This window comes from Podarcis muralis, chromosome 2, assembly GCF_964188315.1.
Source record: "Podarcis muralis chromosome 2, rPodMur119.hap1.1, whole genome shotgun sequence".
NCBI classification, from domain to species: Eukaryota; Metazoa; Chordata; class Lepidosauria; order Squamata; family Lacertidae; genus Podarcis; species Podarcis muralis.
This window is the reverse complement of record NC_135656.1, coordinates 10,155,441-10,173,154: the sequence shown is the minus strand read 5'-3', so window position 1 is coordinate 10,173,154 and position 17,714 is coordinate 10,155,441. Positions and strand designations below refer to the sequence as shown.

General features: G+C 44.7%; 1 protein-coding gene and 1 long non-coding RNA gene across 2 annotated transcripts; one reads left to right on the top strand and one right to left on the bottom strand.

Moving 5' to 3' along the window:
* Positions 1-883: 883 nt before the first annotated feature.
* LOC114593065 (uncharacterized) lies at positions 884-6,574 on the top strand. Its single transcript, XR_003705579.2, has 2 exons — positions 884-972; positions 6,094-6,574. It is a non-coding gene; the product is annotated as an uncharacterized LOC114593065 (long non-coding RNA).
* Positions 6,575-10,278: 3,704 nt separating this feature from the next.
* On the bottom strand, positions 10,279-17,023 carry HOXC12 (homeobox C12). Its single transcript, XM_028721582.2, has 2 exons — positions 16,278-17,023; positions 10,279-14,645 (listed from the first exon to the last, which is right to left on the bottom strand). The coding sequence occupies exons 1-2, from the start codon at positions 16,840-16,842 to the stop codon at positions 14,407-14,409; spliced, it is 804 nt and encodes a 267-aa protein (XP_028577415.1). The 5' UTR covers positions 16,843-17,023; the 3' UTR covers positions 10,279-14,406.
* Positions 17,024-17,714: the final 691 nt, after the last annotated feature.

Here is a 17,714-nt window from a genome sequence, read left to right as displayed (position 1 = left end):
ATATCACCTTATCGGTTCAATCTATGTAAAGACCACCCACCCACTCCCCTCTTTAACCTCCGAATCCCTGGCAGATCTCCTGTGCGCAATTAGGCCCGTTCTGGGACCTCCGACGGACAACCTGTGATATGAGAATGTCTATAATCCAGCCCTCCACAGTAGACAGGCTGCTCAAGACTTTGCAGGATCTCCCCTCATTTCCGCTCTTATTAATTTCAGGCACTCTGATCTATCCACCCCATCCCTCCCACCTCCTCCTTTATTTAAAGATTATACGATTAAGACAAGAAAATCTAAACCCTCCTTTCCCTTATCCCCTCCCCCCACCCATTCTCCCCCTCTCCTTACCGAGCGAACTTCATTGTTTTCTGGAGGAAACCGTAATGTTGAGACATTAAACCCTAATTGGGCTTTTCTTTATGACGTTTAATTTCCTCCATCGCAGACGTGTTTGCATCTTGCTGAAAAAGGAGTTGTTTGAAGTCTGCAATCCCGGAGGGGGGGGGGAGAGAGGGAGGGGAAAAAAACTTTCCGAGCAGCAGTCGTCATGCGGACTTCTGGTCTCATTCCCACATAGTCTCACCCTTCACGCACCCCCACAGCCTTCCTCTTGATCGTTGCATTCAGATAGCCCCCCCCTCAAAATAAGAATGGTGATGTAAAAGAGAGGGGGAAATGGGCCGGGGGGGTGTTTAAAAAGAGAGACAGAGACCCATATGTTTACTTGGGTAAGAAATGCGATGGCCATTTAGCTCTGTTGTGACAAATCCATGAAAATGGAGGACCGCCGTATACCATATAAGGTAGGATGCTAACTTGACCTTCACTTTGTAATGGCGGCCCCCGCCCACCCAGACAGACTGTTGTAAACAGAAGTCATCCGACCAAAAAAAAAAAAAGATTAGCACCGGGCAGACAAGGTCTCGCAGAATTGCTAACACATTTGCTGGTTTTTAAGCTGCGGCAAACGAGGTACAATATTCTCTGAACTACAGTAGGGGACGGAGTGGGGGTGGGGGGTGGAGGAGGAGGAGGAGGAGGAGGAAGAAGAAGAAGGGGGGGCGGGCCTCATCATTGGAGATCAACAAAGGTCTCCCCAGATCTTTAGTTTGCTGTATTAAAGGGTTGTTAAGAGGGGGTCTTCCAACGCCGGGCTTCGTATAGATTACAGCGTCCGGAGCTGTTGTTGTTGAATGTGGCCTTGAGGTAGTGCGAGGGTGGTAGGGTGACTGGGTGGGGGGTGGCCGGCGCTTCTCTTAATGAATTTATCTGTCCAGATTCTTAAAAAAAACAGCAATTCTTCATTATGATGACGACGAGGACGGACGATTTACGAATTCACTCTAATTTTAATGCAGGAGGTCATTCAGAAAATCGCCTCTGCTTTTATTTAAATCTATAGAATGTTGTTTACGTCAATCTGAAATGGAAAGTGTTAAAAGAAAGCGCGTGTAGCCTTTCTTCTTTCCTTTTTAAGGAAGGCAACGAGAGTCTCCAGACTCGCCATTTCCGCAGCAGCCAAATCCAAACAGTGGCAAAAAGTTTACCAGAGTGCAGAAAACAGGTTTAGTTTTGCTTTTCGAAATGCTGTGTTTGGGCCCAGGAAAACGCTCGGTCCGTGATTGTCAGTGCGGGGAGTTCAGCCATGTATGGTGGTGGCGGCTGTTTGCGGGGGGGTGGGAGGGAGGCGGAATCGAGACTGTACCTGATCATATAATATAATTTATTTAGCATATCTTTTTCCTTGTCAGTTACCTAGACATAATGGAGCGCTATCGATAGACGGGTCATGGATCCCGATCCACTGCACGTATTAAGCGATCGTCTCCATTTAAGTCATTTTATTCCCCTTTAAACCAACCGAGTAATAATGGCTACCAAGTTATTGCATCTTTCACAAACTCAGAACTTTTAAAATCAGCGCCGCATACTTCACTGATGCAACGCCGCCAGTCGTTTATATAGATGAGTAACTAGGAAAGGCACGACCAAAGACCAATTAATTTCAATGAGGAAGAATTAAGCACGTGCTTAATCGACAACAAGGGGACTTACAAGCGCTTCACTTTGACTGGATCCTGCCCTTTCAGGAATACGGAGGAGGCAGTAAACTATAGGTATTGTTAGGCTGGTATTGTATCTCTACATTCTGACGCAGATAACTGGCATAGCAAGCAGAGCATGTTTGTTTGTTTGCTTGTTTGCATGTTTATTTGTGTGTGCGCGCGCGCGCGTGGAGAAACACAACATTCTAATCAGACTCATCATAAGCATGAAAAAGGGTGAACGTGTTCAAGTCTCTGTCGGCAAACACAACCACCTATTGCCCGGTCTTGGCGGGCTAATCGTCGCCTTCATTTCAAAGCTGCCAGCTCCCTTTGATTTTAGCAGCAGCTACTGGGAGGTGTGTTTTGTGGGTGTTTAAAGCTCTTCGTTTGGTGGCCTTACGTGTACCTCTGAGACGGAGTACATGCGTTCTCCTTTGTCATTTACATCCAGAGCTCTGGATTTGTTCCTTTGAATATTATTTATTCCTTTATTCCTATGGCTGCTTTGTATGGCCCCCTCACTGCCCCCAAAAGTTGCACTACCACGCAAATGCATGCAGAACGTGCAGATATTTTGCCCCCACTCAGTCAGGAATTCTCGAGGGACACAAGGGGTGCCGGCAGCAGGACTTTGCTGATTGTGCAACCTTTAAAGGACAATTCGGTGGAGCTCACTCCTCAACTGCAGTAAATGGCAGAGCTCTCGCAGATTTTGATGGTGAGTCTGGAAGGCGCTCGCTGTTATTAGGACTGCCTCCTACTCCACCCTATTTCATATAATAATAATACTAATGATTCTTTCTTTCTCAAAACCTCACACAGCCTCATAATAGATTAATAGTTCTTCATCACAATGAGATGAATTTTCACATGCCCTTTAATTATCATCTCATCTCCAGCGAACACTGGTTCTGGAGAAGGTAAAGGGGGGGTATTGGATACAACTACAAAGATGGTTCCCCCCCCCCCTTTGGGAAGATTAATGTTGGCTGTGATTCTTAAAAGATCTTCAGATATAGCCCAGGCTGCTTGCATAACAACAATCAACTACCACAAGGCCTTCATCACATCACTTTATTAAAGGGGGAAAGTATTTTTAGCCTGTCTGTTTCAGACCCAGCCAACCATAAACAAAGATTCTTAAATGCAAATGCGGTCTTATTTGGGTTCCAGAAAGGCAAATGAGATTTCTAACTTTTGGGCATGCCATAAAAGGAGTTTTTTTAAAGCCACCTTCACTCTTAATTATGGGAAAGCCCTAGCGTTTCCAAATATAGGAAAACGACTCAGTCCAAGTTAAGCGTCACCTTGCTTCTGAGTAAAACTGGATAGGATCCGGCTGCAAAATTTATCGCTTTCAAGTGGGAGATATTTAAACACCTGCTTTGAAGTTGCAGTTATAGGCAGACACGTTTACTTGGGAATAAGTAAATAAGGGTAGGATGAGGGAGCACCTCTCTCTGAAATCTATAGAACTCCATAGCCCTTAACTCGAGCTAGACTGTGTGCACATTTCCTTTCAAATTAAGGTTATTGGGAATAATAATAAATACACGTAGACCTAACCTCATGTTGTTGTTTGTTTGTTGGTAAGTGAGTGGTTTTCTTTAATTGATTCATCAACTCTGCTGGTTAACATAATCTCACAGAAACAAAGGCTGGCTGTAAGAAATTCTAAGCAAACTCTTATGGCTCCTGCAAGGAATACAAATGTATCCATCTTTGTATCTATTCTATCCTTTTCATCTTTATTATCACTCTTGTTAACAACACCAGCGAGGCTTGATACATATATCTCGTTTAAATGCAGTCAACCATGAAGCTACTGCAGTTGGTTGCTACAGACATATTAATTAATTTATTCTCTCAACAGTAAAATATTGCTGTGTCTCCTTGCTACCAACCAAGTCATATAAAAATCAGGGTTTATTTTTTTACCCCCTCTGCAGTTCATTAGGCTTTACCTATAAGTTTCCATTTGAAATGATTTGCTTTAAAACTAATTACTCGTATTCTATTTCATTTCCCAATCCCGGAGTGTAAAATGGATTCAAAGGTGGCGTGGGTGGCATATGTTGGTAAACATTGCTAATTATTCCCACTCTGTCTTGATTGTGTATTTATGAACCCACCCATATAAAAGGGGGAGAAAATACTCAGTAAAAGGTGCGCTGGCATATTGATGATAATGGCACATGTTACTTAAAAGAGTGCGATGTCGCTAGGGACAGTGTAAGATGATAATGGAGCAGCCGAGATTTTGTTTAGCAGGTTTCCACTTTGAGAATAAAATATTGGACTCACTCACAGCGCATTCCAATACACACCTACTCAGAAGTGAGCCTCACTGAGGTTAGGCAACGTGGTGCCCTCCAGGTGTGGTGGACTGCCAAAGCCTATCAGCCCAAGGCAGCATGCCCAATGGTCAGGGATGATGGGAGTTGGAGTCCAACATCTGCAGGACGCCACAGTAGACTATTCATGGTGTCTATAGGACTGCAGTCTCAGGGTGAGGAAGAAGAGAATGAGGACCAGAATTGCACACTGGGATGACAACAGAAGGCCCAAGCATAGGCTAGCCCTGCACAATGTCTACCGTGCTCCAGGTGTATTCAGAAAAGACTGTTTTTGGGCCATGGCTTCTAGGGAATTTCAGGGGCCTCTGTTTGCCTAATCCAGGGGTAGGCAACCGAAGGCCCAGGGGCCAGATGCGGCCCAATCGCCTTCTCAACCTGGCTCGTGCACGGTCCAGGAATCCAGTGGCGTAGCGTGGGGGGTGCAGGGGGGGCTGGCTGCACCGGGCGCAACATCTGGGGTTAGGGCAAATCCACAGGTTAGGGGGCGCAAATCCACGGGTTAGGGGGTGCAAATCCACAGGTTAGGGGGCGCAAATTACTTGCCTTGCCCCGGGTGCTGACAGCCCACGCTACGCCACTGCAGGAATCAGTGTGTTTTTACATGACTAGAATGTGTCCTTTTATTTAAAATGCATCTCTGGGTTATTTGCAGGGCATAGGAATTCGTTCATTTCGCCCCCCAAAATATAGTCCGGCCCCCCACATGGTCTGAGGGATGGTGGACCGGCCCATGGCTGAAAAAGGTTGCTGACCCCTGGCCCTAATCCCTGAGTAAATTGCAATCTCACTTCCAAACAAGTGGGCAGGGCAGACCACTTTCCAGGGGAGCTAGTTGATGGTTACACCTCCTGGGCTGATACACTTCCTTAATCCCAATGGCAAGGATTTGATCCTCTGTGTTTGCATTTGCTGAAGAGAGGTTAAGCCCACATCAGTGCTATTAGGGTATTTATTTACCCCTCCAGGGATATCTCTTCTGGTGTGGCTGAGGATTAATACCGAAATAAAATCAGAAATGAGGGGAAAGTAGATGTTGCTTTCATTAAGCAACATCTAAGAGTCCTCTCTGATGTGGTTTTAAGCTCTTCTCATGTGTTAGCCCTCTCAAATGGAAAACAATGGGACTTAAAGTGTGTTTAACTCTGACTGGATAGGATCTATCATTATCATCATAAAGAACCCAAGAAAAGGTAACCACTTTAAAGTCCTGTTGATTACAGTAGGGTAATCAGAGTTAAACACCTGATTAACTCAAAGAGCTTTTAATTTTGAGTAGATCGTGCCCGTTTGTATAACTAAGTCTACTACTCCCACATTGCACCTATATGATAGCGTACCTAGGGTGCCATTAAAATAGGGTGCTATATTAATATTTAAATAATGTTATGTGAATATTCATTTTTAAGCTTCCCGTTTAAAAAGGTTGGAGAGATTAATAATGAGGGCTTTAATATTTCCTCCGGAACACGCCTGGCCCCAATCTTCTGATCGCCCTTTGCTGTTCGGTGTCCCGAAAGAAGATGCGTTCGTAACAAAGCCTATCCGTTTTCGAAAATAGACACAGTTTGTACGTGGCAAATGGCGCCTAGTGTCATGCACAAGCGAATGACCCTATATAATGGAATTTCATTTTTTTAATGCCCTTCACGACGATATTTGTTATGTTATCTTTTTTGCTTTCTCTTCAGTCTGCGGGGTCTTTCCAAAATACCAGAAGAGCATGGGAATGTTTGCAAAACATTTTTGGCTGCAGCCGTTGACGGGATGAAAGCCAAGGCAAGGGAAGAGACAGACAGATAGCTCTGCCACAGATCCTCCGTGAAGTCCAAGAGCAAGGCTTGCTGACCCCCAAGCGAGGGACCATTTGTCAAGGGGGAAGACATCCCGTGCGTCCGGGAAACCGCGAGAAACAGTATTTCAATTGTCTTATATATGCTTCAAAATAGCACCGATTATGAATTCTCAGTAAGTAGATATGTGGCAGTCACTGCAGAGGCTAAGCTTACCGAAATATAAGATAGATACAGGGATTAAAGAGAGAGACAGACAGATGGATAAGATGGACAGACAGAAAGCGGAGGCAGGCCAACCAGTATTCCACATTTGCACATTAGCACGAGACAATGGCGTTTTAATAATTTAAAATAAAATATTTTTTTAATCACTGGATTGCACTTTTTAAAAAATAATAATAATAATCCATGCTAACATTTCCCTACTTGGTAACTTGAAGGAAATGTGTCAAATACTTGTTAGCATTGTTATCCGGATCATAAAAGCTGCCTTCTTACTTGGGAACAAGTTCCATTGGAATAACTATGCATAATGCGACATGCTGCTGCTGCTGTTGGTGGTTTAGTAAGAAGGAAAAGGACATCCTGTTAAACCGATCCTGAATTTTGGGTGGTAGTTATGGTGGTGATGCGTGTGGAGCTTATCTGATACTGGCGAGCAAGCAAAACACATCGCTGGGGTTTTCTTGGGACTAGCATGCATCGCTTCAGATCTATAATATATAATTACTCTTTGCACCATCTTTCTGCACTGAACAATGACTATTATGTGCATATGTTCAGCCCCAGAGGGTAAATTCTCTATTTCCCCCCGATAACACATAAAACATTTGCTCACAACCCTTTCGGTATAGAGAACACCTATAGTAAAATAATAATAATAAGGATAAGGGTAAAGTATTACTTGATTTTGGATCAAGCCTATGCGCTTTTGCATATTTCCCATAATTTTGGAATAATTTGCACTGTTGAAATACAACTTAACTGGGTGTGTGCCTGTCGTTGGTGGTTTTTCCCCTTATTCTCTTGAAGGCAGAATTATTCTTTGCAATTCAGGAGATGGGGATATACTTTCCGCTTCTTAATGAATTCATTTTAAAGCCATAGCTATGAAATACACCCCTATATAAAAAAAGCAGCGGCAGAAGCAGCAAGCAAGCTGAGGAACAATACGCACTTTTACTGCGAGCAACAATTTGTCCTAGCCACTCACTGGTAATAAATAAGTTTTATCTATTTGGGTGAGTGTTTAAGCGTCTTTGGAACCAAGCATTCCCTCTTCAAGGTGAACCGATCCACAATTTTCTACACAATTTATGCCTCTATATACAATCCAGGCTTGTTGGAGATGATCCAGAACCCTATTCACTTCTGTGGAGCCCTTAACAGTCCTCATATGACAACCAGCGTTCCGTGCACACCTCCAGTAAAAGAGGCAGAAATGATATTTGTGTGGGTACTTCTTTCGAAGAAATGAGAGTGAAAAAAGAAAAGAGAAACCTTGTGAGTGAAATCTATATCCTTTTGAAGCCAAGGGCAAGTCTCCAATTGATTTTAATGGTGGTGAATGACAGCTCTCGAAAGCACGGTGGGGAGTGATTCAGTGAGATGGGCACCCCTAATCAGATGCACTTGAAAGAAAGTCCTGCAGAGATACACCAAGGTCCTCTGCGTCCTTACACAGAAGTAAGCCCCACTTAGTTGAATGCAGGTTACTCCCTAGTAAAGGGTGCATAGAGACGGTATTACTGCTGCTGCTGCTAGCTCTTTTGAGTGTTCAGAGCACTTCAATCCCTACAACAACCTTGTACGGTAGGTCAGTGTTATTAAAGGTGAGCAGGGTGAGGTTGCCAAGTTCGTAGCTTGCCTAGCGCCTGCTAGGCTGTAACGCTACACAAATTTGCCTGAGAGTTAATTCTATTGAACTTAATGGGGCTTACTTCCGAGTAGGCATGTAGAGAATTGAACTCTTAAGGGCCGCAGTGAGGTTTGTACCAGGGACTAGCCCTCAGCGAAACTTGCTTCCAGATAAGCACCTTAGGCTCGAATTATTGCAGGGAAAAGAACGCACCTAGAGTTTTCTGTGCTAGGGGTATCAAGAGTTACCTATCTATACCTCGAGACATCCATAGCCGCCATTATTAGCATTTAAATGAATTTGTGCCGGATTCTTAAGGGGAGCAGTGTGAATATTAGAGGAGTCGGTGAATGTTTAAAGGATCAGGGCCCCGTTGTCTTGCAACTTCCCATAGATCTCAATTACTCTTGATGTATCATAGAAATAGTTTCCCTTGAAATGGGTATTACATCCTAAAAGCTTCTGGGCTCATATCCAGCCCAGGTACTGAACTGTATCGAGTTCCAAATGTAGAATGTTCACCTACAAAGGCACTATAGCCCTATGAACAAAGAAGCAACGTTTTATATCATTCGTGTCATTAAATTTTAACTCATAGCCCGCTGCTATAATTTCTTCCTGGACTTTATGAAGGATTTCCTATTAATTTCGCGCGCGCGCGCGCGCAAACACAAACACACAGACACCCGCCGCTCCACCCAGTATTTTAAATGTGTGCGATGGGGTCAGAGCTGAATTCAATCGGATGCTGTTGCCGACAAATAAGAGGAGGCTGACCAAACCTGGTATGTTCACCTTTTAAATAATATTATGCCCACACAATATACAAATCAATGCATCCCCCATGATCCGTCTCCGCTACCGATACGTGTGCGAGTGTCGTTTGGTCACAATTGCAGCTCCTGCACACCACAAGCCAAGCAGCCTCTCTGGCGCGTCAATATTATGTATGTTCAGAAGGGGGCGTCGCGGGTTGGGGGGAGGAGAGAGGAGTTAGCCGACTACATCACCGATCTCGAACAATTGCCTTCGCGCAATCTCTTTCTTTCCTTAATGCACCTATACCATAAGAACACAGAACCTCTTTGCAAGGAAGTGCCTTCTTCTAATAACAGGACTAAAGAAAGCGGAGAAAATAGACTGGCATAAGCTCACACCTATCCTATTCCCACTTATTAAGAGCCGAAGGAGCAAAGGATTCTACATGGGGATGAGCAGTTCTTGATCCGCTTTTTGGAGATGGTCTCTCCCTCCTCCCCTTCACAATCCACTTATTGATCTTTTAAAAGGTTTTTGGCGTGCGCGCGCCTGCCGGTGTGTGTATTAATGCATTGCTCCAGCCGCCACTAAACTTTATGGTTGAACCGAAGACCTGAAAGGTGGATAAAGCCATTACATGTAAATCTTCCTTTCCAGAGGAAGATTCTCTCTCTCTCTCTCTCTCTCTCTCTCTCTCTCCATACATACATACATACATACATACATACACCCCCATCCCCTACCACTCATACAACCTACACAATTCATGAAATTTAAATTGACTCTGTGGAATCGCTGCTATAAAGGCACCTGGCTGGATATTCAGAAGAGAGAATAAAACACGAAGCCAACGGGAGGAATTAAATATGGGCTTATTGAAGAAGATCGAATCCAAGGCTCGTGAGGGTTTTTGTGTTTTGTTTTGGAGGTGGGGTATTTGTTTTGTTTTTGTTTATATTACAAGAGTTGCAGATTTAAATTAAAGCGTCACTTAATTAAAAAAATAATAATCCATGTCATTTTAAATAAATAAATATCTTCCCCCTTTAATCTAGGGGAACTTTGTCTTGGCCTCAGTTGCTCCTGAAAGGGGACAAAAAGAAATATACTGGTGACACTTCTCTTTCCCAGAGAACAAAATATCAGTAATGATTCCGTTTATAAGCAAGGCCACCAGGAGACCTCCCCCCAAAACCCCCCCCCCTTATATTCGCATTAAACGTTAACATCCCAGATTCATTTACTCTCTTATCTTCTTGGATATATTTTTTTAATTATAGGTATCATTGTGCTCCGAGGCACCCCTTACTTTACAACCTATTTTATATATCCACTTAATTATTTTTTTAAGGGAAACATGATCTATATACCTCCAAATGTTTCATTGGCTTATTTCTCTGTGCGCGTTACTCTTTTACTAAGCTCTCTCGGTCCTCCAACAGTCGATAGTAAATCACCAACCAGAGGTTTGAAACATTTTATTTATTATCAGAAATCACATAATAATACATTCAATTTATTATTATTATTATTATTATCATTATTATTATTATCATCATTATTATTGTGAAACAACTTTTTACATGACTATATAAAGCCGGGGGAACGTGCTATGGACAGACATTTGCATAGGCCCTACATATAATAGCTTGAGGTAAGAAACATTACATATGGACTATATTGCCAACGATGCATATTTAACAACAGCAGGAAACTAGACTAGAGAATAACAAGCGAAGGACCGAGCCACAGACACCGGGAACTAACACAAGACGAACATAATTCACACGGAATAATAATACTTCAATGCAATCTGAACGAGAATATTGCATATATTTCAACTTCTTCATTTTCAAATTTTAAATTATCACTCCCCCTCCCTTTAAAAAAATCGTTGAAGTGGCAGCTGAAAATCGCCTGTTATGTGCAGTTACACACCAAGGAGACCATTCCCAGGACTCAAGATTCTTGCTGGTGGGTTGTGTATTGTATTTCTAAGCGTAAAACTCCTTCGCCGTAGATAGAAATCGCTCTCGGCGCGTAAAATATTAACATCAAGACAGTCTCTCGGTCTCTTTCTCTCTGTCTGTCGCCTGCCACAATTTAAACCGAACGCTGCGTTATAACATTGCCCCTTAAACGCTCAAAACCTTGGTAAGCCAGCCGCCAACCCCTCCCAAAACGCAACCTTTTGCCAGCGAGTAACATGTCATCTCTTCAAGAGGAAGCGATGGTAGCAAAAACCAAGTACAGTACTGATATGCCTGATTCCTCGAACATGTTCCTCCTTTACCGCACAGACACAAGACTTCCCTTCTAGATTTATGCAACACACTCCATGACATTTCAGTTGGCTGAAAGTCGTTATGTTGACCGAAAATGCTGCTTCTTTCTTATTAATATTATTGAGAAAACTGGGACAAAATGGATGGTGACAGCGCTACCGGCTTAAGCGGTTTCATCGGACTGCTCTGTCCAAAGGAGGCAAAGCACAGGCTGGAGACAACGGGAATGGCGTTAGACTGAAGCCTACAGTTTTCTGTTCTTCAAGGTACCTTTTTGGAGAAATAGGTAGGCGTCCTCCACATTTAGCCGCCTAACAACACAGGCACCCACATGTGCTCTGTTCATTGCACATAACTGGGGAAAAAAATATATGGATGTCTCTCACACGCGCCCCCCCCCATCTATTGCACATAATTGTGACTGGGTACCTGTTAGATTCACAGGCAGAGGATGACTCTTCTTTTACAAAGGTTAGAGTTTGTAAAGGGGAGGGGTGATATACCAAAAGGGTGATACTGGGATGGGGGACCTCTCAAAACTCTGGATATTGGGGGGGGGGGGCAGGGGGAAAGCGGAATAAAGACAAGGAACGATGACACAGCCATGGGAAGCAGACCTAAATATAAGGCTGCCAAGGGCGGAGAATGAGCGGGGCGGGGGACACACAGAGGCATTTTAAGGACTAGACGGCATCCTTTGCAGCTCGTAAAGGCGAAGCATTCCTGCCACCGGCCATGACCATGAACGCCGGGACGGGGAGCCACGTGGTGACAATTGAGTCTGGCCCAGGAAAACGTTGCCTTTGTCATAAAATTAATCCCCTCCGATATAAAAACGAATGAAGCAAAGCCTGTCGTAGCAAAACTCGCCGCTTAGACCGTCTTGACCCCCCTCACCCTACTTTGCTGTTGTGGCTCATTTGTCTCTTCGTCCAGTTCCCGGCCGCTCCCCCCCCCCCCCGCCCCGCGACATTTTTTTTTTTTAAAGTATGCAATTAGGAAACCAGCAGATCAGAACGAGAATAGGTGCCTGGACCCCGATGGAATAAGTACCAGGAATATCAAGGGAACTTATTCCCAAGTCAATCATTTATCGGGCTGAGAGGGAGAAAGATTCCTGTCGGGTTACTTCCACGGTTGCAGCAACCCTTGTCTCCCGCCTCCCGGCGCGCCTTCCTCCCCGCATTGAGTGGGAATTTAAGGAATGGGAGTTTATGCAATGCCCAAGCCTGGCAGAGCTATTAGGAAATCTAATGGTTGTCTGAGGCAGGAGCTGACCGGCAAGGCAACCCGCTCTGCGCTTCCCCCTGCCTGCTCTGGGACTGTTCTACACCGGGGGAAGTACAAAGGGGAACCGGCGGTGGAGGTGGGAGTTAGACGGATGAATGGATGCGTTGGGCAGAAATTACCGTATATCCCCCAAAGCAGAATGCGTGTGTTTGTGTGGCTGTAGTGGGGGGGGGGGGGGAATAAGGCGACACATCTCATAAATGTTCAGAGTCATCAGCTGCTGCCTATGAAAAATCAGGAATGAAAATAAGTGTGTGTGTATGTGTGTGTGAGAGAGAGAAAACACACACACGGGAGAGAGAGAGAGAATTCTTGATTCTTAAGGGAGAACTGCCGTGATTAAAAATAAAAATCTAAATATGAGGAAGATTAAAAGAGGGGAGGGGTGGTGGAGGTAGAGGAGAAACATCTCATTCATTTCGAAAATAGCCACCATTAAAGAAAACGTTTTTAATGCCAGAAGAGAACTCTCTATCTTAGAAGGAGGGAAGCTATTAATAGCTTAATTAGCTCCAAGGGGCTGCCACTATAGTTAATGTATAAAAGGGGGCATCCCCCCACCGCCCCTCGCCACCATCTCGATCATCAATAAACACAGTAGCATAATAAGCGGGACGAGGTCTCCTTCAGTGGAGCTATTATCAAAACACAATTTGAAATTATTGTTAGCGTTCTGTTCCGCTTATGGTGTGGTGGACAGAGGAGACCCATGCAGGCGGCGCGGCTGGACTAGGAACGCGAGAGGTACCGCGCAATTCTACACAGGTCTACTCTGAAGTAAACCCCAGCATGCCAAGGAGTATAGGGTTGCAGCTGTAGCCTCTGAAAAGGTTGTATTTTTATAATACCCTAACATGACAAATCATTCCTCGCTTTATGGGGTATTGGATTAACTCGAGGTGGGTTTCTCCCCCCACCCCGCTTTTTTTGGTGTTTTGCAGCCCAATCATAGGCGTTGTTTACTTGAAAGTATTCCCACTAGGTACACTGGGTCTAGGTATAGTGGGCATCCTCAGAAGCGCGTGTGTGGGCACCGCCTGCCATTGGAAAAGCCTTGGGAGTAGATGTCTACAAAATTCCATCCTCAGCTCGACTTTCCCCCAGAAGAGCATCCGATAAAAGCACCCATATATTTCCCACCCCCCAAGCCCGGGGGACAGCCAACTGAACCTCGAAGTTCCACATATTGGACACCCCTATTATTATCGAGATAGATACGCTGCAAACCTCTATCTAGGTACTGAACTTTTTTCCGCCCAGTGTGCCCTGAAAATAAACCCTGGCAAACATAAAACACTGGCTCGCCATTCTCCATCAGAATGGTTACGGTTGATTTAAGGTGAATGCCACATCCACTTAAGCTTTTACTCCAGAGAATGAAAAATCCCAACACACTAAACCGAGATATATATAGGACAGTGACTTTGCTTCCTGGAATGCTCTCTTGCTGAGGACCGGGTTACCGACCAAACAAAGCCAAGGCCAAGGCAATGGAGACCCTCCCTCACTCTGCCCCACACAAAACAGGGAACCCTGTTGCTCAGAGGGGAAACCCTACCTGTGAATGCTCGCACACGCGTAATAAGAGCGAGAGTGTCGGGCTCAAGACTCACATTCAGAACATACTCAACGACACTGACTGACAAATCTTGGTGAACCATACATTAGAAAAGCCACGCTGATTGATGAAGGGGGGGGGGGTTCCTTTCTGCGTATTCACATTTGGTTCTTCCCTAACAGGTCCAGAAGTGGAAGAGAAGCATCCCACCCCCTCATACTCTCTCAATCACACACTTATAACGTAGACACGCCTGCTGTTGGCTGGCTTTCTTTATCTTTTTTAAGGATACTGACTTTCGTTGGTTTGCTTTGTCTTAAAGGAAAAAATAATAATAATCTAAACTGGCTATTCAAACCAGATCAGGTAAGAGTCCCGGTGCCACCAGTTGTGATGAAGAAGGCCGGAGAGTCTCTGTGGGTTTTTTTTTTTAACCCGATAGCGGACTTGTCTGAACTTTAAAAGAAGGAAAGGGCTTGCTCTCTCAGAAGGAGTCTTTTCTTTTTCATACGCCGGTTCTGGAACCAGATCTTCACCTGCTGGTCACTCAGGTTTAACCGATCTGAAAGCTCCCTCCTTCTTTGGCGAGTAATGAATTCATTGACCATAAACTCCCCTTCCAGCTCCGCTAGCTGTAGTTTAGAATAGGGTTTTCGCTTTTTCCGGGACCTTGTGTGCATCGGGTACCAGGGAGCACCTAAGAACAGCGTGATGGAAAGGAGATTTAAACACATGGAGGGGAAGAGAGATAGAGAAAGAAAGAAACGAAAAGAAAGAGGGGAGCGGGCAACGCTTTAAAAAAAGGGAATGCTTCCCCCCTCCCTTTTTGACCCCCACACGGCTCGTTATTTAATAATATGAGATACACGTTTCTAATGCGCAATCCAGTAAAGATGCTTTAACTTCGAGAGAAAGGAGGATGGGTGGGAAGAAGACCTTTACATCTGCGCTTTAAATTCCAAGCTCCTGGGCTCCCGTGTCACCACGCATACCACATAAGTCATACATTGCAGGTTTTCGGAACTATTAGGATTTAAGGAGAGACCTTAAAAAAAACTAGTTAGGGTTCTCTCTCTCTCTCTCTCTCTCTCTCTCTCTCACACACACACACACACACACACACACACACACACCGCTGGACTTTTATAACCGGTGGCAACTTTTGCTTATTTATCTTACAGAAAAATAAGCAATCTAAGCTAGCTCTTACAGATCCTGAACAGCCAAAAAGTACCAGCACCACCAGCTAGAATGAATGCTAGAGTGTCTCTGTGGTTACCGTGTAAGACCTCAAGGCACCAGATGGGCTGGCATGCCTTAGGTATCCGGTTTGGGAGATGTCAGATCTGAAGTTTAAGGACGAGGAAGTCTCTGTCTTCAGAGTCCCAAAGCCAGATTCTGCAGAGGGAATGAAACATCTCCAGCAGCCAGGGACGCTTCACAGGAGACGAGAACCAACTGGTCCTTGTTCCTGGAAGTGTTTGCTCACCAGAGGAACAGGCACATAACGGGAAGCTTTATGAGAGAGAGTTTGTTTGGGTTGGGTTTGTTTCTTTTTTTTTTGTATTTTGGCAAATGGTGTCTCAGCATTGCGTGGAGATCTATACTTTCCTTTATAGAACCTTCCCGGTTTTGTATGGGGATGGGCTGGGATGGCGGGAAGGCGAGAATTGGGTTTTGAAAACCAGGGAGTTTCTTTCTCTTTTTTTAATGCAGAGCTTGGCACCATCCTTAGAATGGGTTTTTACCCAGGGTGGCTAATCTCACCGGGGACAGAAAACCCGTGGAAGTTTAGCCCTCCCAGCCCTGCAGTCAGACTTCTACCAAATCTTCCAAATACAATCACACACATTTCATTTCTGTTGCAAAAGCTTCACGCACCCAGTGGCAAATCGTCCTGCATGTAGCGTGCCTGTTCGGATTCGGGAGGAGGGTGGAGAGAGAGAGAGAAAGAAAGAAAGAGAGGCATGAAAATCTGTCTATCTGGGCCATCGCGATCTCTTTTATGGGATATTTACATGTTTATAGGCTTTTCTTTTAAAAGAAGCAGCACCTAATAAAGCACGAGGCATTTGAGTGCTACCCCTAGTGGCCTCGGCACAAATAGACATGCTTCAGTCCCAGCTGCTAATTTCATGGAATTTATAACAGCAAGAGTCGCGAGCAGACTTTTTCAAGCAAGAGAGAGAGCGCGCGCGCGTAAGAGAGAGAAACAGAGAGAAAGAGAGAGAGAACACAAAACAAGAATAAAATAAAGAAGAGGCATTGCATAAATTCGCTTTTCTTATTCGTATATATATATATATATTTCCTGGTCGCACGTTCTTACCCCCAGCGGAAAGATTGCTTCCTTGGTTGATAGGGGAAACCATTGTGGACGGCTCGCTGGTGGCGCCCTTATTGCCTTCATTGAGTAAGGAGGAGCTGGAGTCTGACTCCAAAGATTGACAAGAGGGGGGATCGTGGGGCACCGCCTCGGGAGCCGGATAGTCAAATTTGCCGAAACTGCCGCTCATTCCATTGGGGATCCCCGATTCGAGAGGCATCAAGGCATTGTCCCTAACCCTCTCTTCCCTTTTGAGGGGAGCGTTCTCGGAGCACGCCTCCCTATAGTAGCACTTGCTCTCTTCCACTCTAGCTAGGTCGCAGGCTCGGCTGAAGGAAGGGTTAATAGACACGGGGCTGCTGAGATAGGGCTGGGGGTATCCGTTGCAGGGTTCGGAGGATGCCCAGGGCAGAGAACAGACATTGTCCCTTCTTGGGTAGGAGAGAGACGGCAAGCCGGGCAGCTGTCCTCCGGAGGCTCGGAAATTGGGGAAATAGAAGGTGTCTCCCGTATGGATGTTCACCAACGGTCCCACAAACCCAGGATTAAGGAGATTATGTTCGCCCATTTCCGCGGGCCTGACCAAGAGCTTCTAGTTTATTGCTATCTGACATTAAACATAGTTAAACCTAAAGGTCCACCCTATTGGTCCGCAGGGGTCACGTGGGCGCCAACTTGCGTTGGAGAAAGGGTGCCACCCACCTTTAGCAATTTGAGACAAAACAAAACACTAAGTTCTGCCTTTCGGTTTTTTATATGCTTTTTAAAAAAATCATAAAACATTTTATAAAATAAAACAACGGGCTTTAAGCACTGGCCTGAGAAACCCAAAGCACTGTAAAAAATAAAAAATATTAGTTCCCCCCCCCCCTCACCTCAAAGAAATGACACCCATATCCCCCAGCTGCTTTTAGGGTCCCTTCAACAGCTGGCAAAATTAAGCAATTTTCTCATTAATTAGCTCCTTTATTAACTAAAACAGTTGAAATTTACAATATCTCTCAATAAATTACTATTAGATATTGTGTCATATAAAGTTTACAGGCTCTTTAAGGAGACGAATGAGTCTAACCGCAACAGGCTCATATTTACAGATGATCGGGCGAAAGAGTTTTTAAATCTCTTCAACATTTCCACCTTTAACAGGGCGGAGTGCGGGGGGCTTCAGCCTCTGCGCCGCCTCCCCCCCCCCAATTCTGTTTATTTATTTATTTTTAAAAAGCAATCCAACACCCTAGTTAGGGTGAATTTGTGTGTGTGTTTTTTCTGGGGGGTGGGTGGGTGTGCAAACATTGCCACGGCCAATTTTTGAGGGCTTTAAAAAAGGAATGATCACCCTTATGAAAATTAGATACATTAAAACAAAGGGAACTGGCGGGGGGGGGGGCGTCGTTTTATCCGTTCCGCTCACCTGAAATAACAGTGAGGAGGACGCGTTAG